General features: G+C 47.9%; 3 protein-coding genes across 8 annotated transcripts; 1 reads left to right on the top strand and 2 right to left on the bottom strand.

Annotated features, from left to right (window-relative positions):
- Positions 1 to 318: 318 nt before the first annotated feature.
- On the bottom strand, positions 319 to 5585 carry LOC118298802 (claudin-1). Its single transcript, XM_035622015.2, has 6 exons — positions 5384 to 5585; positions 2290 to 2542; positions 2030 to 2194; positions 1555 to 1636; positions 897 to 1010; positions 319 to 653 (listed from the first exon to the last, which is right to left on the bottom strand). Exons 2-6 carry the CDS (start codon positions 2504 to 2506, stop codon positions 557 to 559), a joined length of 675 nt encoding a protein of 224 aa, XP_035477908.1. The 5' UTR covers positions 2507 to 2542; positions 5384 to 5585; the 3' UTR covers positions 319 to 556.
- A 2393-nt stretch (positions 5586 to 7978) lies between these two features.
- Positions 7979 to 13528, bottom strand: LOC118297842 (presenilins-associated rhomboid-like protein, mitochondrial). 5 transcript variants are annotated; one of them, XM_047335506.1, is made up of 12 exons: positions 13374 to 13528; positions 12124 to 12337; positions 11897 to 12037; positions 11754 to 11802; positions 11519 to 11614; positions 11195 to 11344; positions 11040 to 11110; positions 9436 to 9564; positions 9025 to 9126; positions 8843 to 8940; positions 8274 to 8430; positions 7979 to 8145 (listed from the first exon to the last, which is right to left on the bottom strand). In XM_047335506.1, exons 1-11 carry the CDS (start codon positions 13448 to 13450, stop codon positions 8310 to 8312), a joined length of 1248 nt encoding a protein of 415 aa, XP_047191462.1. In that variant the 5' UTR covers positions 13451 to 13528; the 3' UTR covers positions 7979 to 8145; positions 8274 to 8309. The 5 variants fall into 5 exon arrangements, with proteins under 5 accessions (XP_047191462.1, XP_047191461.1, XP_047191463.1 ...); XM_047335505.1 differs by having other exon boundaries at positions 7979 to 8430; XM_047335507.1 differs by having other exon boundaries at positions 7979 to 8430; positions 12124 to 12334.
- On the top strand, positions 13402 to 22310 carry LOC118297653 (nucleotidyltransferase MB21D2). Of its 2 annotated transcripts, none has more exons than XM_035621917.2 (3): positions 13402 to 13537; positions 13858 to 14246; positions 16664 to 22310. In XM_035621917.2, exons 1-3 carry the CDS (start codon positions 13449 to 13451, stop codon positions 17926 to 17928), a joined length of 1743 nt encoding a protein of 580 aa, XP_035477810.1. In that variant the 5' UTR covers positions 13402 to 13448; the 3' UTR covers positions 17929 to 22310. The 2 variants fall into 2 exon arrangements, with proteins under 2 accessions (XP_035477810.1, XP_035477811.1); XM_035621918.2 differs by having other exon boundaries at positions 13458 to 13596.
- Positions 22311 to 24616: the final 2306 nt, after the last annotated feature.

Here is a 24616-nt window from a genome sequence, read left to right as displayed (position 1 = left end):
ATTGTCAATTATTGTTGTTGCTTATTTTTTCAATCTTATCAGACTTTTAAAAATTTCTATACATTTTTAGATTCTGTTTCTACAGTTTTTCATCTCGAGCATCAGGGACAGAATGTGAAGTTGTGATTGGACGTGTTGCTGCAGTGCACTCTGGGACGTCTTTCCTCTTCTTCAGACAGTTTCCTGTGTGGTGAGGATCAGAGATGGTGGTGCTCCGCCCCTGGTGGCACAGATGTGAACTGCACCGTGTAACACTTTCAAAATAAAAAGGATTATGAATGAATCCTGGAAAAATAAATAAACTTCTGAACTTCTTAATCAGATTCAGGAAACATTTTATTTACACTCAACGATCAGGTGATGTCATGTGTGTGTTGATGTCGACATCGATAATAAAAAAAAAGGCAGGCAGAAATCAGAGGGTCTGAGGTCGTTCACACCATAGCAAAAATTAAATATTTCTTTGTGTTTAGAAAAGAAAAAAAGAGGGTTTTGAGTTTCTGATGCTCTGATGTGTCTGTGTCCAGCTCCTGGCATCGTCGTGGCGATGGCGCTGTCAGACGTAGGCTTTTCGGCCGTCAGAGTCGGAGGCCAGAGCGACTCTGTAGATGCTCTGACCGCGGCCGCTCGTCGAGTAGTTGTACGAAAACTGTCTGCAGGACAAGAAACAAGAGCAAAAGTTGTGTCATAAGCCCCGCCCCCTGGTGTCTGGCTGCAGTACAGGTCATAAGCCCCGCCCCCTGGTGTCTGGCTGCAGTACAGGTCATAAGCCCCGCCCCCTGGTGTCTGGCTGCAGTACAGGTCATAAGCCCCGCCCCCTGGTGTCTGGCTGCAGTACAGGTCATAAGCCCCGCCCCCTGGTGTCTGGCTGCAGTACAGGTCATAAGCATGTTTACCGTGGAGGGGAAGTGGGCGTCGTCTTCCTGCAGGAGCAGCAGAGCAGAGCTCCGCCCAGTGCAGACAGACAGGAGGCGGCCCAGCCCAGGTACAGACCAGAACCCAGCTCGAACCTGCAGTGCGGACACACATGTCCTCATCATCATCATCATCATCATCATCATTATCAGTATCATCATCATCATCATCATCATCATCATTATCATTATCATCATCATCATCATTATCATTATCATCATCATCATCATCATCATCATCATTATCAGTATCATCATCATCATCATCATCATCAGTATCATCATCATCATCATCATCATTATCATCATCATCATCATCATCATTATCAGTAACATCATCATCATCATCATCATCAGTATCATCATCATCATCATCATCATCATCATCATTATCATTATCATCATCATCATCATCATCATCATCATTATCAGTATCATCATCATCATCATCATCATCAGTATCATCATCATCATCATCATCATTATCATCATCATCATCATCATCATTATCAGTAACATCATCATCATCATCATCATCATCATCATCAGTATCATCATCATCATCATCATCATTATCATTATCATCATCAGCAGCAGCAGCAGCTGTGTGTGTGTGTGTGTGTGTGTGTGTGTGTCTGACCTGACTCCTCCATACAGCGGGTCGTAGAAGTCGTGGATGACTTTGGCGGCGAACCACGACACTGCGATCAGCGTGAAGACGCCTGAGAGAGAAAACAGAAACATCAAGGAAACACTGAAAATCTTCTTCTTCATTATCATCTTCATCTTCACGTCTTTTTTGGTCGGGCAGTGTAACTACACGTTACTGCAGGTGTCCACCAGAGGGCAGCACAGAGCTCAGACTGTCTAGGATGTCTGGATTCAAATCCTATAAATAAAAACATGGCGGTGTGAGGTCACTGATGACATCACAGCAGCCGAAGTGATTGTGGGCACCGTCATAGACCGAATGTACGGATGTCGTGAAGATGACGAGTATCTGCCCCCTGCTGGTCACGTATGCGTTGCATCTTGTTGACGTTTGTTTTGTGAGGACACGTGAGGTAGACAAGCTTCACCACTAGATGTCGCTCTAAACCACCGGAGCCACGTACCCGACAGGATGAACATGACCCCGCCGCTCAGAGCGATCTGGTCCTTGACGGCCTCCGGAGTTCTGCCGATCTTGGTGCACTTGAGTCCGAGCACGGAGACGATGGCGGCGGCCAGACCGACGAGCAGAGACAGGATCATCAGAGCCCGGCAGGTCTGCAGGTGAACTGGGATGGAGCGGGACAAAAATCAGCTCCAAAGTGTCTGGTTCTTGTTCTGGTTCTGGTTCTGTGTGTGTGTGTGTGTGTGTGTGTGTCCTCACCTGGCAGCCCCAGCACTGTCTTGAAGCGGTGGCACTGGACGGAGCCCAGCGACGTGGCGGCGCAGCTCATCCACAGACCTTCGTACTGCCACTGGCTGCTGCTGATGGACTCGGCCTGACTCCGGACCTTCCACAGCTGAGAGGACGTGCAGCTGGACTGCAGACACCAGGACACCAGGCCCAGAACCAGACCGGCCACCTGCAGGCCCGCCGCCATGCTGCTGCGTCAAGTCTCCACACGGACCTGGAACACCTGGACACAACAGCTGGACGTCAACTGCATCAGAGCAGCAAGAGAAACACTGACGACCACGATCACCCCACCGTCAGCGTCTGTGATTGGTTGTGGAGTTCCTCAGGGTTTTATTCTTTGTCCTTTTACTTTCTTACTTAGAGCTGCAACAAACCAGAACTTGCATTGTTGATTAATCTGCGGATTATTGGCTTCGCCAAGGAAGTTATGTTTTCAACCGTCTGTCTGTCTGTGGAACATGGAACTGGACAAAGGGGGCAGAGCCGGGAATATTTGTTCTCTTTCCTTAAAGCTACAGTGTGTAATATTTAGAAGAACTTATTCACAGAAACTCGAATATATTGTCCATAACTCTGTGTTCATATATGAGTTAAATATAGTTCATGAGGTGGACCGACCTCCATGTGAGTCTCCATGTTTCTACGTCGTGTTGAATACGGTTGTTGAACTAAACGGTCCAGAATACGTTGCGTTCACGTTGAATTTTCAGACGCTGACAGAAACCGACTGTATCAGTGACTGTATATAAAGACGATCAGTGACTGTATATAAAGACGATCAGTGACTGTATATAAAGACGATCAGTGACTGTATATAAAGACGATCAGTGACTGTATATAAAGACGATCAGTGACTGTATATAAAGACGATCAGTGACTGTATATATAGACGATCAGAGACTGTATATAAAGACGATCACTGACTGTATATAAAGACGATCAGTGACTGTATATAAAGACAATCACTGACTGTATATAAAGACGATCAGTGACTGTATATATAGACGATCAGTGACTGTATATAAAGACGATCAGTGACTGTATATAAAGACGATCAGAGACTGTATATAGAGATGATCACTGACTGTATATAAAGACGATCACTGACTGTATATAAAGACGATCACTGACTGTATATAAAGATGATCAGTGACTGTATATAAAGACGATCACTGACTGTATATAAAGACGATCACTGACTGTATATAAAGACGATCACTGACTGTATATAAAGACGATTACTGACTGTATATAAAGACGATCCCTGACTGTATATAAAGACGATCACTGACTGTATATAAAGATGATCAGTGACTGTATATAAAGACGATCCCTGACTGTATATAAAGACGATCACTGACTGTATATAAAGACGATCACTGACTGTATAAACGATCAGTGACTGTATATAAAGAAGATCACTGACTGTATGTAGACATATATAACATATATTAAGTTATTTTCAGCGGCGGCTTGATCAGCGCTCTGGACTGAGTTCTGACCAAAGCCCTTTTGTTTATGAAAATGAATTTGTTCAGCGTTGGAATCCTGAGGGTTTGACTTGGTCTCAACAGGTGTCACAACCTCCGACACCAGCAAGTGAAACGTCACAACTCCTGATGACAACGGACAAACTCTGTTTGAATCAGAGGAGTCCTGGTCCCGGTGGGTTAAACCACGCTGAGATTAGAAGAACCAGGTTTAATTCCGTGACCCCACCGACCTCCACTACGGCCCCTCCGGTTTAAAACCCACTCCTTGTTTCAAAATGAAAAACCTGAAATGCTTCCTGACGAGTTCTGAATCTTGACCTTCTGAAGAAGAAAACGTCAAAATGTTTCCCAACCGAAAACAGATGAACAGAGTCGGTTCTGACTCTCACCTCAGAGGATCAGCAGGTTCTGACTCTCACCTCAGAGGTTCTGACTCTCACCTCAGAGGATCAGCAGGTTCTGACTCTTACCTCAGAGGTTCTGACTCTCACCTCAGAGGTTCTGACTCTCACCTCAGAGGATCAGCAGGTTCTGACTCTCACCTCAGAGGTTCTGACTCTCACCTCAGAGGTTCTGACTCTCACCTCAGAGGATCAGCAGGTTCTGACTCTCACCCCAGAGGTTCTGACTCTCACCTCAGAGGTTCTGACTCTCACCTCAGAGGATCAGCAGGTTCTGACTCTCACCTCAGAGGATCAGCAGGTTCTGACTCTCACCTCAGAGGTTCTGACTCTCACCTCAGAGGATCAGCAGGTTCTGACTCTCACCTCAGAGGTTCTGACTCTCACCTCAGAGGATCAGCAGGTTCTGACTCTCACCTCAGAGGATCAGCAGGTTCTGACTCTTACCTCAGAGGTTCTGACTCTCACCTCAGAGGTTCTGACTCTCACCTCAGAGGATCAGCAGGTTCTGACTCTCACCTCAGAGGTTCTGACTCTCACCTCAGAGGTTCTGACTCTCACCTCAGAGGATCAGCAGGTTCTGACTCTCACCTCAGAGGTTCTGACTCTCACCTCAGAGGATCAGCAGGTTCTGACTCTCACCTCAGAGGATCAGCAGGTTCTGACTCTCACCTCAGAGGATCAGCAGGTTCTGACTCTCACCTCAGAGGTTCTGACTCTCACCTCAGAGGTTCTGACTCTCACCTCAGAGGATCAGCAGGTTCTGACTCTCACCTCAGAGGTTCTGACTCTCACCTCAGAGGTTCTGACTCTCACCTCAGAGGATCAGCAGGTTCTGACTCTCACCTCAGAGGTTCTGACTCTCACCTCAGAGGATCAGCAGGTTCTGACTCTTACCTCAGAGGTTCTGACTCTCACCTCAGAGGTTCTGACTCTCACCTCAGAGGTTCTGACTCTCACCTCAGAGGATCAGCAGGTTCTGACTCTCACCTCAGAGGTTCTGACTCTCACCTCAGAGGTTCTGACTCTCACCTCAGAGGTTCTGACTCTCACCTCAGAGGATCAGCAGGCTCTGACTCTCACCTCAGAGGTTCTGACTCTCACCTCAGAGGTTCTGACTCTTACCTCAGAGGTTCTGACTCTCACCTCAGAGGTTCTGACTCTTACCTCAGAGGATCAGCAGGTTCTCTCTCGTCTCCGCTGCAGCTGCTGGTCTCGTCTGGTTCCTGTGAAGTGCCGAGTCTCGGAGTGAGAACCCGACGTGGTCTCTGGTGTTCGGGGTCGATGAACCTCTGAACACAAACACCAGTATCGACCTTCACCTTCGCTCCGTCCGTCAACACACAAACATTTCTACACAAAGTGTTTTTCTGTTTCAGGCTCTTTCTCTGGGGACATCAGAACAAACAACTGAAAAAGAACTGACCAGCTGATTATTATAATACCGGTTCAGTATCAGTGATCAATCATATCTGCTGGTCAACAACAGTAAACTTTTAAAATGTGTGATTGTTAGTTTGTCCAGCAGAGGGCAGCAGCACTATACACTAGTACTTTTACACTATAAAATATTACGGTCAGTTTGGATATTTGTCATAATTAAATCATCATAATTATGATTATGATAATTGGTTAACAAAGGGATGTTTTTTATTTAAATTTAAAAGTAACTATCAGACAAGTCATTGGATTTAATTCCAGCTCCAGATGATCAGAGACTTTATATAAACACAACCAGCAACTGTATATGAACACAACCGATGACTGTATATAAAGACAATAAGTGATTGTATATACAGACGATCGCTTACTGTATATGAATATGATCAGCGACTGTATATGAAGACGATCACTGACTAGATATAAAATGATGAGTGACTGTATATAAAGACGATCAATGACACTATATAAAAAAGATCACTGACTTTATATAAAGACGATCTGCGACTGTATATAAAGACGATCAGTGACTGTACATAAAGACAATTAGTGACTGTATATACAGGCGATCACTGACTATATAAATATGATCCGCGACTGTATATAAAGACGATCACTGACTGTATATAAAGAGGATCGACGACTGTTAAAAAAAGACGATCACTGACACTATATAAAAAAGATCACTGACTTCATATAAAGACGATCTGCAACTGTATATAAAGACGATCAGCGACTGTGTATAAAGACGATCAGCGACTGTATATAAAGACGATCACTAACTGTATATAAAGACGATCACTAACACTATATAAAAACGATCACTGACACTATATAAAAAAGATCAGTGACTGTATATAAAGACGATCAGTGACTGTATATAAAGACGATCAGTGACTGTATATAAAGACGATCACTAACACTATATAAAAAAGATCAGTGACTGTATATAAAGACGATCAGCGACTGTATATAAAGACGATCACTAACTGTATATAAAGACGATCACTAACACTATATAAAAACGATCACTGACACTATATAAAAAAGATCACTGACTGTATATAAAGACGATCAGTGACTGTATATAAAGACGATCAGTGACTGTATATAAAAACGATCACTGACACTATATAAAAAAGATCAGTGACTGTATATAAAGACGATCAGCGACTGTATATAAAGACGATCACTAACTGTATATAAAGACGATCACTAACACTATATAAAAACGATCACTGACACTATATAAAAAAGATCACTGACTGTATATAAAGACGATCAGTGACTGTATATAAAGACGATCACTAACACTATATAAAGACGATCGGCGACTGTATATAAAGACGATCGGTGACTGTATATAAAGACGATCGGTGACTATATAAAGACGATCACTGACTGTATATAAAGACGACCACTGACTATATAAAGACGATCACTGACTGTTTATAAAGACGATTGGTGACTGTATATAAAGACGATCACTGACTGTACATTAAGATGATCACTAACTGTATATAAAGATGATCACTGACTGTATATAAAGACGATCACTGACTGTATATAGACATGTATAACATATATAAAGATATTTTCTTCAATGTGAAGATGTCTTGTTTGTTTTAGCTCCATAAACCTGCAGTTGTTTTTGTGATGTGACTGAAACTGACTGTCTGTGTGTGTGTGTGTTGTGGACTTTAACCTACAAGCTTTTTTCTATTGATCAAACTGATATCATGTTTGTTTTCAGGTCACAGTAAAGTAAAAATACTTTACCTTCGTCAAGACTCAAAATTTAGATTTCCTGGCTTTTTTCATAATAAATAAGGTCTCGGGTCTGTAAATACAGACAAATACACAGTCTACATTCAGCAGCAGAAATGTGACGCCATAGTGACGCAGTCTGTCTTGAACAGACACACGGTGAACAGAGGAGGTGGTTGGCTTGGCCATGCGTCACTCAGAAAACAGTTGGCCAATCAGAAGAGAGGCTCATAACAAGTTGACCTGTATCTTTGCAGAGCTCCTTAAAATGAGATATAAAACAAAAATATCTTCTTAAGGATCAAAACTTCAAATAAAACACCAGAAAGTGACAATATGGGAATAAAGAGTAAAAGCTCTTAATTTTCCTTCTGAGCTGGAACAGACTTTTGTTTTTTCCTGATTTAGTTTTTCCTCACTGTTGTACAGTGGGCGGGGCTACATTGTAAAAAAAAAAAAAGTTGTATATTTCTGTGAGCCAAACAGAATTTAGTGAGCAAAGTTGTTCCAACCAGCTCATCAGTGACAACCTTCTATAAAAACAACATGAGCTCGTTCGTTTTGGTTCTTTTATTTGTACATATCTAAACCTTGGAATACAGAATCAACATCAGAGTCGCTGATGGATCGACATCAGTCGATCAGTTTCTGCTTCATTGATCCAGTGTTCAGACCAAAGTCTTTCACTCTGATGGATTATCAGATAATCTTCAGACCTGTGACTGAACGAGGAAACAAGGAGACAAACGTCTGAATCCGTCACGTTTTGTATGAATATGGTTCGAGAGTCGTTACTTGTGTTGGTGTGACACCAGAAGCTGCTCCCTGGTTCTTGTCTGCTCGTCTTTACATTTTATACATCTTCACATGACTATGCCTCAGCGTCTCACATGGCTCCGCCCCCGGCTCCGCCCCCTCCTCCTCCTCGAGTTCTCAGGTCGTGCCACAGTTTGACAAAAGGTTCTCGGTTCTTCCAGATCAAGTCGTGACCGAACATGACGTACCAGCTGCAGAGGAGGGAACAGACATCAATCAATCAATCAATCTATCACTGGCTGATGATGAAGAACTTTTTTTATAAAAGAATGTGCTTGATTAAAGCCGTCAAACATTCCTCCTGCTTTTCAAATTAAAAGTCGACATGTAAAAAACAAACAAAAGTAAGTCGCCAAGACTTTTAATATGAAAATTCACGGTCAGGAAAAAAAACAGACACTGTTCAACTTTCTGCCACTAGGGGGCGTCTGTTAGGGCTACGTCCCCACTAACACGCCTGAAAACACGGGTCACATGACCAACCGGTTGTAAGCAGGAAGTAGATTGTCTCCTGTGCCGTCTGGCGATGACCTCAGGACTCAGGAAGTGACACACGTGTTAATGAGACCTGGACGCGACTGCCACTGAGCATGATTAACTCACATTCCGAACAGCGCTCCTCCTAAATGGGCGGCGTGGTCGAATACCTTCCAGCCCAGCACCAGACCTGCTGTATCCATGGCAACGATGGCCTTCAGCGCCTGCGGAGACACGGAGACATTGGATCGAGTTACGACGAGGAGACAGAGCAGGTGGCGTGCGGAGTGGGCGGAGTCGTGTCTTACGTTGGCGGCGCTGAAGGTAAACATGGGGAGGAAGATGATGGCCAGTTTGGCTTCGGGCATTTTGGTGCAAACAACAGCCAAGACGGTCATGATGGCTCCAGACTGCACACAAACACACACACGTCATTATCATCAACAGTGTTTTTTGGATCAACTTTCTCTTCTTGTATTTTCCTTTTATTTTAACATTTCTTTCCTGTTTGTTTTATTTTATTGTTACTTCCTGTTTGTTTTATTTTATTTTGTTGTTACTTCCTGTCAGTGAAATCTTTTTTTAAGGAAACATTATTGAACTGTTCAACTGTGCGAATCTTCTGTTATAAATACAGTTGGTTCAAATAAAGTTAAATCAGTTCCTTGCTCCTTAAGAAGACACCTTCACTCCTTTCCTTGACCCCTAAGGATGTTTACCAACGGGGTCGAGAAGACGTGGAGAGGAAAGGTGACATGCTGAGGAAAGGAGACTTGGAGAGGAAAGGTGACATGCTGAGGAAAGGAGACTTGGAGAGGAAAGGTGACATGCTGAGGAAAGGAGATGTGCTGAGGAAAGGAGACATGGAGAGGAAAGGAGACGTGAAGAGGAAAGGAGACGTGGAGAGGAAAGGAGACGTGAAGAGGAAAGGAGACGTGGAGAGGAAAGGAGACGTGGAGAGGAAAGGAGACGTGGAGAGGAAAGGAGACGTGAAGAGGAAAGGAGACATGGAGAGGAAAGGAGACGTGGAGAGGAAAGGTGACGTGGAGAGGAAAGGAGACGTGGAGAGGAAAGGAGACGTGGAGAGGAAAGGAGACGTGGAGAGGAAAGGAGACGTGAAGAGGAAAGGAGATGTGGAGAGGAAAGGAGACGTGAAGAGGAAAGGAGACGTGAAGAGGAAAGGAGACGTGAAGAGGAAAGGAGATGTGGAGAGGAAAGGAGACGTGAAGAGGAAAGGAGACGTGAAGAGGAAAGGAGACTTGGAGAGGAAAGGAGATGTGAAGAGGAAAGGAGACGTGGAGAGGAAAGGAGACGTGAAGAGGAAAGGAGACGTGAAGAGGAAAAGAAATGTGAAGAGGAAAGGAGACGTGGAGAGGAAAAGAGACGTGAAGAGGAAAGGAGACGTGGAGAGGAAAGGAGACTTGGAGAGGAAAGGTGACATTCTGAGGAAAGGAGACGTGGAGAGGAAAAGAGATGTGAAGAGGAAAGGAGACGTGGAGAGGAAAGGAGACTTGGAGAGGAAAGGTGACGTGGAGAGGAAAGGTGACGTGGAGAGGAAAGGAGACGTGGAGAGGAAAGGAGACGTGGAGAGGAAAGGTGACGTGGAGAGGAAAGGAGATGTGGAGAGGAAAGGAGACGTGGAGAGGAAAGGAGACGTGAAGAGGAAAGGAGACGTGGAGAGGAAAGGAGACGTGGAGAGGAAAGGAGACGTGGAGAGGAAAGGTGACGTGGAGAGGAAAGGAGATGTGGAGAGGAAAGGTGACGTGGAGAGGAAAGGTGACGTGGAGAGGAAAGGAGATGTGGAGAGGAAAGGAGACGTGGAGAGGAAAGGTGACGTGGAGAGGAAAGGAGACGTGGAGAGGAAAGGAGACGTGGAGAGGAAAGGTGACGTGGAGAGGAAAGGAGACGTGAAGAGGAAAGGAGACTTGGAGAGGAAAGGTGACATGCTGAGGAAAGGAGACGTGGAGAGGAAAGGAGATGTGGAGAGGAAAGGAGACTTGGAGAGGAAAGGAGACGTGGAGAGGAAAGGAGACGTGGAGAGGAAAGGAGACGTGAAGAGGAAAGGAGACGTGGAGAGGAAAGGAGACGTGGAGAGGAAAGGAGACGTGGAGAGGAAAGGAGACTTGGAGAGGAAAGGTGACGTGGAGAGGAAAGGAGACGTGGAAAGGAAAGGAGACGTGGAGAGGAAAGGAGACGTGGAGAGGAAAGGAGACGTGGAGAGGAAAGGAGAATGTTTGGACTGAGTCGCCACACAAGGTTTGTGTGTTCAAATGAGGTCTCATTCCAGTGAAACAGGAAACAAGAGTAGAGTGATGCATCTTACCGCTCCCAGAGACGGGCGGAACCTCCCCGACACCATCTTACTCACGTAGCTGACGAACGAGGAGACGACACCTGAACAGAGAGAGAGAGAGAGAGAGAGTCAGTGACGGAGCGTCCTGCTCCGGTCAGTTACCGTCCGGCGGGGCGCGGCACCACCTGCTGACAAGTAGACGGCGAGGAACTGCTCGCGGCCCAACATGGAGACGGCGCTGGAGGAGAAGCTCCAGAGGACGTACATGTTGGCCGCCATGTGGAAGAACGAGAAGTGGCTGAACGTGGAGAGAAGCATCGGAGCACAGAGGGTCTCTGCAGTGGGACGACAGACAACAGCCAATCAGAAACAGAGGCTGAGCAGGAAGTAGCCACAAAATAAAACAAAACAAACAGGAAGTAACTTCAAAATAAAATAAACAAGAATGTTGCTGAATACCGTGACGCCCGTCACACTGTAGTTAGAGACGGGCGAGCGGACAGACTCACTGGAGGCGGGGTTCGCGGTAAAGTATTTGATCATGGAGCGCTGCAGGGATGGAACTCTCCAGCAGCAGAACACCATGGCGTTCGCAGCAATGATCCCTGGGAAGAAATAAAAATCTGTCATTCACAAATCAGGGCGACAGAGATATTCACACTCGAACCACGAGTCGGAGAAGGACACGACGAAGACACTGTGTGTGTGTTTGTGTGTGTGTGTGTGTGTGTGTGTGTGTCGCACCTGTCACCGTCTTCTGACCCTCGCTCAAGCTGTTCCACCATTGGTTGATCTGAAAAACGAGCGGCCAATCGGGGCTCAGTTAAACGGTGAGTAAAGACAGATATAAGAGGTCTTGTGGCTCCGCCCCCTCCCCCTCCACTCACCACTTTGCGGACGTCTCCTCGTTTCGGAGGTTTCACCTTCTGCAGCCAATCGGCTCGGATATCGTCGAAGAAGCTCTGGACCCGGAACTTGACGGACTCGTACTGCCAGATCGCCGCCGAGCCGAAGGAGCAGCCTGTGAACTGACACAGAGTTAGAACCCTGAGCCGGCGATGTCACCTCTGATGGCGTCGTCGCCTCCAGTGCCGCCAGGCGAGCGTCACCTTACCCCCACTGTGAAGACCAGTGGCCTGATTAACCGGCCGAGGGTGCGGGGGGGCGGAGCCTGCTGTTCCCAGTGTGGGGTCGTGGTCCGGCGTTGGACGGGGGCCGCGGGGGGTTCTGTGCGGGGTGGGCCCGGCTCCTCCTCCACAATCTTGAACTCTGGTTTCTTGGCAGCTTTTCTGAAGCCACGCTTCTGCTGGAAGCTGTGAGGACACCTGCTGGACAGACGGAGAACTTCAATCACATACACGAGCGCCTGAGGATCGATCAACCGACAGGATCTTTAATCCCCAGGTGGGAGGAGACGTGGAGAGGACAGGAGACGTGGAGAGGACAGGAGACGTGGAGACGAGGAGACGTGGAGATGACAGGAGACGAGGAGAGGACAGGAGACGTGGAGACGAGGAGACGTGGAGATGACAGGAGACGTGGAGACGAGGAGAGGACAGGAGACGTGGAGACGAGGAGAGGAAAGGAGACATGGAGATGAAAGGAGACGTGGAGAGGACAGGAGACGTGGAGACGTGGAGATGACAGGAGATGTGGAGACGTGGAGACGAGGAGAGGACAGGAGACGTGGCGACGAGGAGAGGAAAGGAGACGTGGAGATGAAAGGAGACGTGGAGACGAGGAGACGAGGAGATGAAAGGAGACGTGGAGACGAGGAGAAGTGGAGACGAGGAGATGTGGAGATGAAAGGAGACGTGGAGACGAGGGGACGTGGAGACGTGGAGACGAGGAGAAGTGGAGACGAAAGGAGACGAGGAGACGTGGAGATGAGAGGAGACGAGGGGACGAGGAGACGTGGAGACGAGGAGAAGTGGAGACGAAAGGAGACGTGGAGACGAGGAGACGAGGAGACGTGGAGATGAAAGGAGACGTGGAGACGAGGAGACGAGGAGAAGTGGAGATGAAAGGAGACGAGGGGACGAGGAGATGAAAGGAGCAAATTGTTTGATCAATAATTCTGAGTTCAGCACTTCAAACTAAATTATTCATGACAACTGGTGATAAGTTTCAATTTAACAACTGAAGATGAATGTTCATATCATCAACCGATGAATCATTTACAAGTTATTGATAAAGTTGAAATAAAAAAAACAAGCCGCAGTTAGCTGTTAGCTGCCCGGCTAACGTTAGCCAGCTAGCGCCGGTCACAACATAAACAAAGAGTCCTGCCGCTCGCGGAGCAGCGGAGCTCCGTCTGTCTGTCGGCCGGGGACAGGCTGCCTCTCTCCGGCTGCGCTCACTGACCTGCCGCCCCTCGCGGAACTCCGTGAGACGGCTTCTCCGGTCAGTCGGAGCAGGACGGAGCAGCTCCTCCACGCCATGTTGGATCCCGGTGACCCTTGCGACGTCTTTCACTTCCGGGTCAACCCCAACCCCGCGGAGCTCCGGGTGCCTGGCGACACCTGGAGGTCAGACAGCGACACTGCAGCTGGAAAAAAAGAGCAAAGAAAAGTCAAATACAGTCAAAGTACAATTCATATTTTACTTCCAAGAATAACATATTCTTGTAATTATTTTTATATATGAAGGAAAAAAACACGAGTCATATAGTCATAAAATGAAATGTCAAAATATATATCAAATATCAAAATCTTAGTGACGTCACATATTCCAGTCTCAAACACATTCGTCTGTAAATATGTTTGATAATAACAACAACAATAACCAGACACGTTGATTCATACAGCTTAATAATCAGTGTTTTATGAAGCAGAACTTTATTTTGTAGGCGGCGAGCAGCGGAAGTCGAGCTGTTATTTCCGGCGGTTGTGTTCGGTGCGGTCTCGCTCGGCTCGGCTCGGCTCGGCTCGGCTCGACCAGCAGCGGCAGGAGCAGCGGACGGTAAACCCGAGTGTGACCGCGGAGGAAAGATGGCGGCCCCTGCTCTCTCCGGTCGGACCGGCTCGGCGGGCAGCCTCGGGAACAGCCCCACCATGGCCGCGGGCAGCAGGCTGCCGCACGGCGGCGTCGGGCCCGAGCTCGACTTCAGGTCCGCGGCCCGCGTCGACGACCTGAACCGCCTCATCCAGGAGTTCAGCAAACACGACCAGAGGGAGTACGACGACCAGCGGGCTCTGGAGATCCACACGGCCAAGGACTTCATCTTCTCCATGCTGGGTGAGGACCACACACACACACACACACACACACGAACACACACACGCACACAAATACACACACACACACACACACACACACACGAACGAATACACGCACACGAACACACACACGCACACAAATACACACACACACGAACACACACGCGCACACACACACCGTTATTTAACGGAAAACACGCCGGTGCTGTCTCCCTCCCTGAAACCTCAGGCTCCAGCATCTGTGTTATTTGAGGTGATGCAGACCTGCCTCCCTCTTCTTCCTCCTCCTCCTCGTCTTCCTCCTCCTCTTCTTCTTCCTCCTCCTCGTCTTCCTCCTCCTCTTCTTCTTCCTCCTCCTCGTCTTCCTCTCCTCTTCTTCCTCCTCCTCTTCTTCCTCGTCTTCCTCCTCCTCTTCTTCTTCCTCCTCCTCGTCTTCCTCCTCCTCTTCTTCTTCCTCCTCCTCGTCTTCCTCTCCTCTTCTTCCTCCTCCTCTTCTTCCTCGTCTTCCTCCTCCTCTTCTTCCTCCTCCTCCTCGTCTTCCTCCTCCTCTTCTTCTTCTTCCTCCTCGTCTTCCTCCTCCTCTTCTTCTTCCTCCTCCTCGTCTTCCTCCTCCTCTTCTTCCTCGTCTTCCTCCTCCTCTTCTTCCTCCTCCTCCTCGTCTTCCTCCTCCTCTTCTTCTTCTTCCTCCTCGTCTTCCTCCTCCTCTTCTTCCTCCTCCTCTTCTTCTTCCTCCTCGTCTTCCTCCTCGTCTTCCTCCTCCTCGTCTTCCTCCTCCTCTTCTTCTTCCTCCTCCTCTTCCTCCTCGTCTTTCTCCTCCTCGTCTTCCTCCTCCTCTTCTTCCTCCTCCTCTTCTTCTTCCTCCTCTTCTTCCTCCTCCTCTTCCTCCTCCTCCTCCTCTTCTTCCTCCTCCTCCTCTTCTTCCTCCTCCTCTTCCTCCTCCATGCTGGGAGCATCACAGGGATGTGTACAATGATCTCTCAGTGTTTTCCTCCTCACTTTTTATTCTGGTTGACTAGCTGTAGTGGTCTGGTTGACTAGCTGTAGTGGTCTGGTTGACTAGCTGTAGTGGTCGGTCTGGTTGACTAGCTGTAGTGGTCGGTCTGGTTGACTAGCTGTAGTAGTGGTCTGGGGACTAGCTGTAGTGGTCTGGTTGACTAGCTGTAGTGGTCTGGGGACTAGCTGTAGTAGTGGTCTGGTTGACTAGCTGTGGTGGTCTGGTTGACTAGCTGTAGTGGTCTGGGGACTAGCTGTAGTAGTGGTCCTGGTTGACTAGCTGTAGTGGTCTGGGGACTAGCTGTAGTGGTCTGGGGACTAGCTGTAGTAGTGGTCCTGGTTGACTAGCTGTAGTGGTCTGGTTGACTAGCTGTGGTGGTCTGGTTGACTAGCTGTAGTGGTCTGGGGACTAGCTGTAGTAGTGGTCCTGGTTGACTAGCTGTAGTAGTGGTCTGGGGGACTAGCTGTAGTGGTCTGGGGACTAGCTGTAGTGGTCGGTCTGGTTGACTAGCTGTAGTGGTCTGGTTGACTAGCTGTAGTAGTGGTCTGGGGACTAGCTGTAGTAGTGGTCTGGGGACTAGCTGTAGTAGTGGTCTGGGGACTAGCTGTAGTAGTGGTCTGGTTGACTAGCTGTAGTAGTCTAGGGGACTAGCTGGGGTGGGGGGTGTAAATCCATCGATAATCGATCCAGCTGTCCTGGTGGTGCCGAGCATCACAGGAGAACTGTGACAGTAGAAGTGGAGGAAAGCTGTGGAAAATCATCAGGAATGTGAAGTGAGCAGGTTCACACGGGCCTGACAGACTGTGTGTGTGTGTGTGTGTGTGTGTGTGTGTGTGTGTGTGTGTGTGTGTGTGTGTGTGTGTGTGTGTGTGTGTGTGTGTGTCAGCTCATCAGAGCAGAAACCCCGTCCTCACTGCTGAGGGCGAACACAAAGACCTGTCCGGTCAGATTCCATCCAGACTCGTCAAGGTTCCAAACTGACGGTAAAAGCTCGACGCTCGTAAATTGGTTCCCCTAAACGAGTGATCTGATCTGATCTGATCTGAAGGAGATGTGAGAACAGACGAGAGACCAAAATAGACCCGGTCATAATGAGACTGGATCCAGATGGTTTTGGACCTGAACCCAAACACAGGACTCAGCCACCGTCGTGTGATGCTCTGAGTGACTGAAACTCCTTTGTCCTGATGATTAGGGGTCATGGGTTATGACTTGTTTTTCCTGTTTTCCAAAATTGGCTAAAGTTGTTGAGCCCATGAGAGGAGGAGGAGGAGGAGGAGGAGGAGGAGGAGGAGGAGGTGGTCCTGGATCTGAAAAGCAATGAGTATATGCCTGAATGCCTGATGCCTGAACCTTTTGTTCCCTCTGTTTGTTTGTGTCCCTGTTTGTAGCTATGCAACATGATGTTCTAATTCTTTATCCGTCTTCGTCCCGTGTCCCAGGAATGGTCCAGAAGTTGGACCAGAAGCTCCCGGTGGCCAACGAGTACCTCCTCCTGTCGGGAGGCGTTCGAGAGGGTGTGGTGGACATGGACCTGGACGAGCTGAGCGTCTACGCCCGCGGCACAGACTACGACATGGACTTCACTCTGCTGGTCCCGGCACTCAAACTCCACGACCGCAACCAGCCGGTGACCCTGGACATGAGGCACTCGGCCCTGGGTCACTCCTGGCTCAGCCTCCGCCTCTTCGACGAGGGAACCATCAACAAGTGGAAGGACTGCTGCACCATCGTCGACCATATCAGCGGCACCACCAACTACTTCTTCTCTCCTACACTGGTGGCGGACTGGTTCTACCAGTCCATCTCCCTGGTGCTGTTGGAGGTGCAGAAGAAGCCGCAGAGAGGGATGCCAAGAGTGGAGAAGGTGGAGAGGAACGGCACCATCATCTCCGTCATCCTGGGCGTCGGGAGCAGCCGCATGCTCTACGACATCGTCCCCGTGGTGTCGTTTAAAGGCTGGCCGGCCGTGGCTCAGAGCTGGCTGATGGAGAACCACTTCTGGGACGGGAAGATCACAGAGGAGGAAGTGATCAGCGGCTTCTACCTCGTCCCTGCCTGCTCCTGCAAAGGCCGCAAGGAGAACGAGTGGCGCCTGTCATTCGCCCGCAGCGAGGTGCAGCTGAAGAAGTGCATCTCGTCCAGCCTAATGCAGGCCTACCAGGCCTGTAAGGCCATCATCATCAAGCTGCTGTCCCGCCCCAAAGCCGTCAGCCCCTACCACCTCCGCAGCATCATGTTGTGGGCCTGCGACCGCCTTCCCGCCAACTACCTGACACAGGACGACTTCTCCGCCCACTTCCTGCTCGGCCTGATTGACGACCTGCAGCACTGCCTCGTCAACAAGATGTGTCCCAATTACTTCATCCCCCAGTGCAACATGCTGGAGCACCTGTCCGACGAGACGGCCATGCTGCACGCCCGCAAACTGTCCTCGGTGCGCTCCGACCCGACCGAGCACCTCCGCACCACCATCGAACACGCCAAGGCCGCCAACAGGTTGACGGTGGAGCTGCAGTGGCGGGGCAGCTCCAGCAACCTGCCGTCGCCGCAGTCCGACGCCGGCGGAGAGAGCCAGCCGGACGACCGCCTGGCCAAGAAGCTTCAGCAGCTCGTCACGGAGAATCCTGGGAAATCAATCTCGGTCTTCATCAACCCAGACGACGTCACACGACCACATTTCCGCATCGACGACAAATTCTTCTGAGACAGAGAAACGTTCTCCCAGGCCTCTTCCTGCTCCTCTTCTTCCTCTTACTCTCTGCCTTCTCTCCAGTCGCCTGGTGACACACCTCCTCTGAAGCTTTATTTTTTACTTTTTTTTTATGTTTCTCTGCCACAGAGTGAAGTGAGTGATCGTCTCGTTGTGTCTGCCACAGTTTTTTATTTTTTATTTTTCTATTCCCTGTCCCTCCTCGTTCACTGTGTGCCCTGTGTTTTTCTTAACCTGCTGAATGCCTTTTAAATAGACAGCTGAATAGCAGCGGGTTGATTTTAAAAACCTGAAAGACGAAGGAAGAAAATCCACCTTCAGAGAGAAATCCTCTTCCTGTGTCGTGGTAGTTTCATGTATTTATCAGGGAACCTGGAGCTGAGACGAAAGCCACTGACTGAAAACATCGCAGAAGCTCATTCCGAGTCAAGTTGGGTTCGTCGATCGGGCGACGGGTTGTTAATCCGCGGTAATCGGGTCACAAAGATCCGCGTCGTGTCTGAAGGTGGATTCTGCCCCGTTGAGGAATGTCTTAGTCCCGCTGGGGGATGATGGTACTAACGTTTTAGAAACTAACTGTATATAGAAGAAAACTGACTGAACTCGTGTGTAGACAGAAGGTGACGTAGTCAATGATGATGATTTGTGGACTACTTGTTTAACTTTACACAGAATGTAAAAAAACACTTTTCCTCTCGACGGTGGACGTCGCCTTCGTGCTGATTCCAGAATAATGTTTCATATCGTTAGTCGGGTGACACTTTGCCGAAAAGAATTGTCTCTTGCACATTGTGAATGTGTTTATTATTAACCTGATGGTTAACGGCAGCAAGTACACGGCGACACTCTGGCAGTCATACTTCATCATGCGTTCACACACGCAGCTTCACCCTGAGGTCCGTGCGTCTGCAGCAGCAACTAAAATACTGTGATTACATCAGGAAGTCAAGGGATAAATGAGCATGAACGGTAGAGGACGGAGCTCAACCATAGACTATATACAGACGATCAGTGACTATATATAAAGATGACGGCAAGTCTCTTCGTCCTCTCATTGAAAACTAAAATTAAGCTAAAAGATCTCAGATTCAGGAGCCCCATCTTGTGCTGGCGATGTCATGTGGAGTCAGAGTCTGTGCAGTAGTTAGATTGTGGAGTGGAGCCGTGGTATCTAGGCCCCGCCAATACACACGCTCTCCACCAATCGTATCAGCCTCAGCTGTCAATCATGATGTCTCAGCCCGTTTTTATATCATCAATGTGTAAATATTGATGCAGTTGAATCAGGAGTACGGAGATCACGGACGTCTTCAGCAGAAGTATTTATTACAGGAGCTCAATATGTCGAGGAGATTTGTGGTTCATTACACTGATCAACAAGTGGTGAGTGCATGGTGTACCCCAAAAACCTCCCAGCCCATGTCTGTCTCCATAGAAACGCTCTATCTCAGTACATTTAGGACAAAGGGCCGACCTTTTAACAACTCAACATTCTGAGAGTTGGGACGGTCAAATAACTAATGAGAAGCAAAGTGATCAGAAACATGAAAACTTGAACAAACATCAGTGTGATACCAACGACCTCACATGACAGACACCAGGGGGCGGGGCTTATGGCCTGTACTGCAGCCAGACACCAGGGGGCGATCAGGATGATTTTTGCTTAATGTTCGAGGGGCTGTCATGTCGTCCATCTTTATTTACAGTGTGTGAGTTTGAACACTAACAACCGACCACACACGAGCCGCAAAAACAGAATAACCAAATACACTAACATGCTGAAAACACGATACTCTGTCACCACGCGTGTGTTTAGTTCTGTTTGTGTTTTCTTTAGCTGCAGTGTGTCGAAGCTCTCAAAAGGTTTTTACAAACATCAGTAAACTTTGAGGAGGAACCTCCTCGTTGTCGACCAGTGAAACTTCAATATGAGAAATTGTGACCTGGCAGCTGCAGACTCGGCTGCTGGTGTGAGGCTGTTTGTGTGACCTCTTCGTCGCTGCGTTCTTACAGTCTGAACATCGCTGCGTTACGACCGTCGTCTGGTCCAGTGTCACGTGACAAATCGCCGACATCACTCTCACTTTGTTTGTTTTCGATCAGATGCGATCGCACTTTTCAATACGCTTCACTGTTTCTGCACGACCTCGTGCTTTCTCTCTGGTTCAGCTGCTTCTTCATGTGTCGACTCAACCAGCTCAGGATGTGAAGCGACGTGCGAAGGAGGAACAGTTAAATGTCCTGTATTGGCTCCTCCCACAGCCGCTAACGTCAGTAGTTACTGGAACCGACTCGGAAACGATTCGTAGATTTACCTCCTGAGAATCCCCTGATCTTTAGGTTTAGTTTCCTCCGCCAAGCAGGTTTTCGAGTTTGTTTGTTGGTCTCATCCTCCCACCAAGTTTCGTGGAAATACGCTTGGTAGTTTTTGAACAAAGACACACAAAAAGGTATACATGAACTGTTGAATGTAAAAAAGTCAGACGGTAATGCCGATGGGAAACAGGCAGTCTGTGCTAACTGGGGCTAAAGCTAGCGTCAAACATACACACAGCGACTCGTGTCAAAGAGCATGGGCTGCCCACTCAGCAACAATAGTTTTATCCTCCGTTTCTGAAGGTCAGGACGTCTGACCACGGCGACGTAGGGGAGGAGCTCAACGCTCTGGCCACATGGCGTCACGTGAATATTTGGCTCAAGTTCAAATGTTTCAAAGCGAGCGATTCATGTCTTCATTTGATATTCTGTTAACAGATGCTGCGATCCATATACCTCGGAACTGGGATGTCGGGTTTATCGTTCCAATATAATCTAGGAACTCGGCATTACGACCTCTGAGTCGGAAATGCAACTGGAACGCCCCTCGGTTATACCTCGGGAAGAAAACACCACCCGCCCGAGTTCCGAGGTGAAACGGAACGCAGCAAGACTCCCGCTGTTGTGCTCTTGTCGAAGCATCATGAGAGTTGTAGTTGTAGCTCCTGAGCTGCTTGTGTTGTTTTCAACTGTCCCAAACATTTCCAGACAAAACAATCTGCAGACCTCTGACCGGCAATGTTCTCTCCATATCTTCATCCTCAAGTGCAATTAGTGAAAACACACGTACACGTCATGTAGCAAAAAAAAAAGGACACTAATGAAGGTAAAACTTAAGGACACAAACGGACCACAGGACACAAACCAACACACTCAGCGGTATCTCACGCCATCAATGTGCCACACACACACACACACACACACACACTCCTGCTCGGTGGACGTGATCAATGTCTTGTTCTTCCGAGCGTCATGACCTCTGACCTGACTCCTCTGTCGTCTCTTCAGAACCTCTTGACTGTGAGTTTTATTTTTTCCTCTGTAACTTGCTGCTCTGCTTTGTCCTGACGATGGATTTTCTTTATGCAACGTTGACGTGGATGGTTTTTAACGCGTCAGATGGCAGCTCACCCCGTTGTCCACAGCACCGCTGTCCGTTCTCTCCGAGTAATTATTAATCTTAATCTCTGGATATATGAACTCTGTGATCTGAGCTGGAATTTCAGTCAAACAGCCGTGCTTTCATACAGATTGGGCCTCATGCAAGAACCGGTGGCACGAACAGATTTGTCCATGATGGTCCAGACGTGTCGTACGAGTCACGTGAGATCACTCAAGTTATTTTACTAATGGAATCGAATATTTCATCACATCCAAACTCGTAAAAAGTTATTTTTACTCTTTGATGTGGTTTTCATGAATGAACACTTGACGTGGGGGAGGAAGTGCAGCCTTATATGGCATCACTTGGTAATTCTCATAATTGCCTGTCCTCGTGCACGATTGCTCAAATACGCGCAGGTGGCATTCATCCTGTTCACGCAGGTCATACACACTTTCCTCAGAATAATCTGCTGAATATGACGTGTCACTTAAGTACAAACTCGCTGTACGAAGAAATGTAAGAAAAGTTTATGATAAGAAGAGTAAGAAAATGTTCTTGCCTGAGGCCCAATGATAATCTGTTGTATTATCCTGCAGGATCTGATGTGAAGGGAGCACAGGTTGAATAACGGAGTTCCCCAGAATCGATCCCTGGGGAACTCCGCTCAGATTTACGAAGTGTCCCCGAGCAAGGCGCTGATTCCCAAAAGGGCTAAAACTTAACACTCCTAGAAATTCCTACTCTACAAGTTGGAACGGAAAGTGTCTCTTTAAACAACTGCATTCCTGGACCTCGAGTGACGGTGAGTTCAGATCACTGTCGGTGAAATGTATGAAATATTACAAGGGGGGAGCTGCGATCTGAACGGCCGCTGTTCGTAGAAACACAGTGACTTTATCTCCTGTATCGTGGAACCACTGTTGTAAATAGCACTTGATAAAATAATTCAAACTCCTTCCTGTTTGTTCTCTGAGCCTCAGTCCACTTCCTCCTTGCACCGGGGTCAGCTGGTCTGTGTCCCCATGGCGACGAGTTGGGCCTCGCCTCTGCCTCACTCTCACCGCTCAGTCGGTATCGGATCGGATGCAGAACAAGCTATAAACTCAACGTCTGACATTTCATCCTCTTGCCGCGATCCATTAAACCTTGGAATGACGTCGCACCTGAATGACCCCAGTTGATTTGGGCTGGATTCAGATCGTCGTTCCTATCGATTCTCTGCTATTCCTTGACCTCAGTGGAAATGGTCACAGGGTCAAGGGAAGGTGTCAAGGTGGATTCATAGGACTTATGAAAAGAGAATCCGGCTTAGGAAATTTCCTTAATCTTGAAGTGACCCATCAGTATTTGATCAGCACCATGATAAGAGCTGTTCAGATTCTCTAATTGTTTAGTCAAGGCGCTTCAATGCTTCGTTCCTATCTCCTTTACCAGAGGACACTGGAGCGTCCTATGTGAGAGGAAGCAATATTTAACGTTAGGCGCCATGAACGAACGTAAACAATTCATCTGAAATAGAAGTAGAAGAAGAAGAAGAGTATGAATATGACCCAGATGTCAGACTGTTACATATGAATCATAAAACACTTAAACATGCTGATGGAGCCACTGAGGTTTTTGTAGTTCATCTTCAGAAATGTGTCGTTTCACCACGACATCAACATCATCCACCGTCACACGACCACGTGGTTCAGTGAAAGTCGAGTCGGATTCTCTGAGCAGCGCTGCCGGCTTTTCCTAAGTCCGATCAGTTCTCCTTGAAACCTTTCCTTGACCTCATGACGTTTTCCACGGAGGGTTAGGAATAGTAAAGAGATTCAGGAAACCTCCAAAGCAAATTTGACTATTCGACGGCACCGTTTGTTGCAGTTGCCTTTTTGGAGTATCGACAACTCCAGAACCAATGTGAAGCCGTAGCGACACGTCTACACGGTAATTGGACGGGACCATGTGTACGACAAATTGAATGAGACGCAAATACGACAGAAGTGCTACCAAACAGTAGAAAAATACAGCTTCCGCTCACGACGACCAGGTGAAGATAAGAAATGAAAACATTGTTAAACAACTCATTCGACCAATCACGAGTTAGTGTCAGCTGTCAATCATGACGTCTCGCCCATTTTTATATAATCTAATAACTAATGAAAAACAAACTGATGCGTCCATCTTTGTTTACAGTCTGAGCCTGACGACTTGTTCACTCAAACTCAAAAGTTTCATTTAAATTGAAAAAATTTCGTCGTGTTTAATACGGTTGTTGAACTAAACGTCCAGAACACGTCACGTTTACATTGAATTTTCAGACGCTGACGGAAACTGGAAATGGAATCAGTGATGCGACACCATAAAGTGTCCCCTATCGGTCGCTCAGTTGGTTGCGGTTTGGCAACTTTACCACCAGATGGCGCCAGAAACGCACACACTGGGGCTTTAGAGTGAAAGCAAATAGCACACGTTGCTATCATTTGTAGCATGTTAGCTGTGCAACACACGGAGCGTTTCATACGTCTCATCAGTCGCTGTTGATGACATTGGTTTTGTTTTTGTCCTGATAACGTTCCTGCTCTTGTTCCGTGAGACTGGACGATGACTTCTATCAGTAATATATAGAATATCAATATGAATGCTTTTGCCTGTGGTGAACACTGGGGGGCGCACTCGGCGTATGGTACAAAGAGTTACGACACAAAACAAAACTTACACAGGACTGTTTATATCATAGACGCTAAACAAGATGGACGACATGACAGCTGCTTAAAAACGAGGCCAGAACATCTGGGTCGCCCCCTGGTGGCCTGCTGCAGTGCAGGTCAATAATATCACAGTTAAATAAAAATTAAAAATTAAAATCTTATTTCTGTTTTTAGTGGCGATTAACATATTTTGACTCAGGGGGATCAAAAGGGTTCCCTCCTCACAGCATCATCATCATCATCATCATCATCATCATCATCATGTCACCTTAAATCCTCGTCCCCTGGTGACGTCACTGTGCTGTCCTGGCCCGCTGCATCAACAAGGCGTGAGCAGAGAGAGAGGGAGGGAGGGAGAGAGAGAGAGAAGGAGGGAGAGAGAGAAGGAGGGAGAGAGAGAAGGAGGGAGAGAGAGAAGGAGGGAGAGGGAGAGAGGGAGAGGGAGGGAGAGAGAGAGAGGGAGGGAGGGGGAGGGAGAGAGAGGGAGGGAGGGAGAGAGAGAGAGGGAGGGAGGGGGAGGGAGAGAGAGGGAGGGAGGGAGAGAGAGAGAGAGGGAGAGAGAGAG

Source organism: Scophthalmus maximus, chromosome 11, assembly GCF_022379125.1.
Source record: "Scophthalmus maximus strain ysfricsl-2021 chromosome 11, ASM2237912v1, whole genome shotgun sequence".
Lineage (NCBI taxonomy): Eukaryota > Metazoa > Chordata > Actinopteri > Pleuronectiformes > Scophthalmidae > Scophthalmus > Scophthalmus maximus.
The sequence above is the reverse complement of the archived record's forward strand: the minus strand, read 5'-3'. Positions and strand labels throughout refer to the sequence as shown.

Excerpts from the sequence above, each read along its gene's own strand:
- LOC118298802 (XM_035622015.2), bottom strand. The coding sequence starts at position 2,506 with ATGGCGGCGGGCCTGCAGGTGGCCGGTCTGGTTCTGGGCCTGGTGTCC. Across the intron at positions 2,195-2,289 it reads GACAGTGCTGGGGCTGCCAG|TTCACCTGCAGACCTGCCGG; the intron begins GTGAGGACACAC and ends GCTCCATCCCAG. Across the intron at positions 654-896 it reads ACGCCCACTTCCCCTCCACG|ACAGTTTTCGTACAACTACT; the intron begins GTAAACATGCTT and ends CTTGTCCTGCAG.
- LOC118297653 (XM_035621917.2), top strand. The coding sequence starts at position 13,449 with ATGTTGGATCCCGGTGACCCTTGCGACGTCTTTCACTTCCGGGTCAAC. Across the intron at positions 13,538-13,857 it reads GTGCCTGGCGACACCTGGAG|GCGGCGAGCAGCGGAAGTCG; the intron begins GTCAGACAGCGA and ends TTTATTTTGTAG. Across the intron at positions 14,247-16,663 it reads CTTCATCTTCTCCATGCTGG|GAATGGTCCAGAAGTTGGAC; the intron begins GTGAGGACCACA and ends CCCGTGTCCCAG.
- LOC118297842 (XM_047335505.1), bottom strand. The coding sequence starts at position 13,450 with ATGGCGTGGAGGAGCTGCTCCGTCCTGCTCCGACTGACCGGAGAAGCC. Across the intron at positions 8,941-9,024 it reads TTACCTTCAGCGCCGCCAAC|GCGCTGAAGGCCATCGTTGC; the intron begins GTAAGACACGAC and ends GTGTCTCCGCAG. Across the intron at positions 8,431-8,842 it reads GGAGGAGCGCTGTTCGGAAT|CTGGTACGTCATGTTCGGTC; the intron begins GTGAGTTAATCA and ends CCTCCTCTGCAG.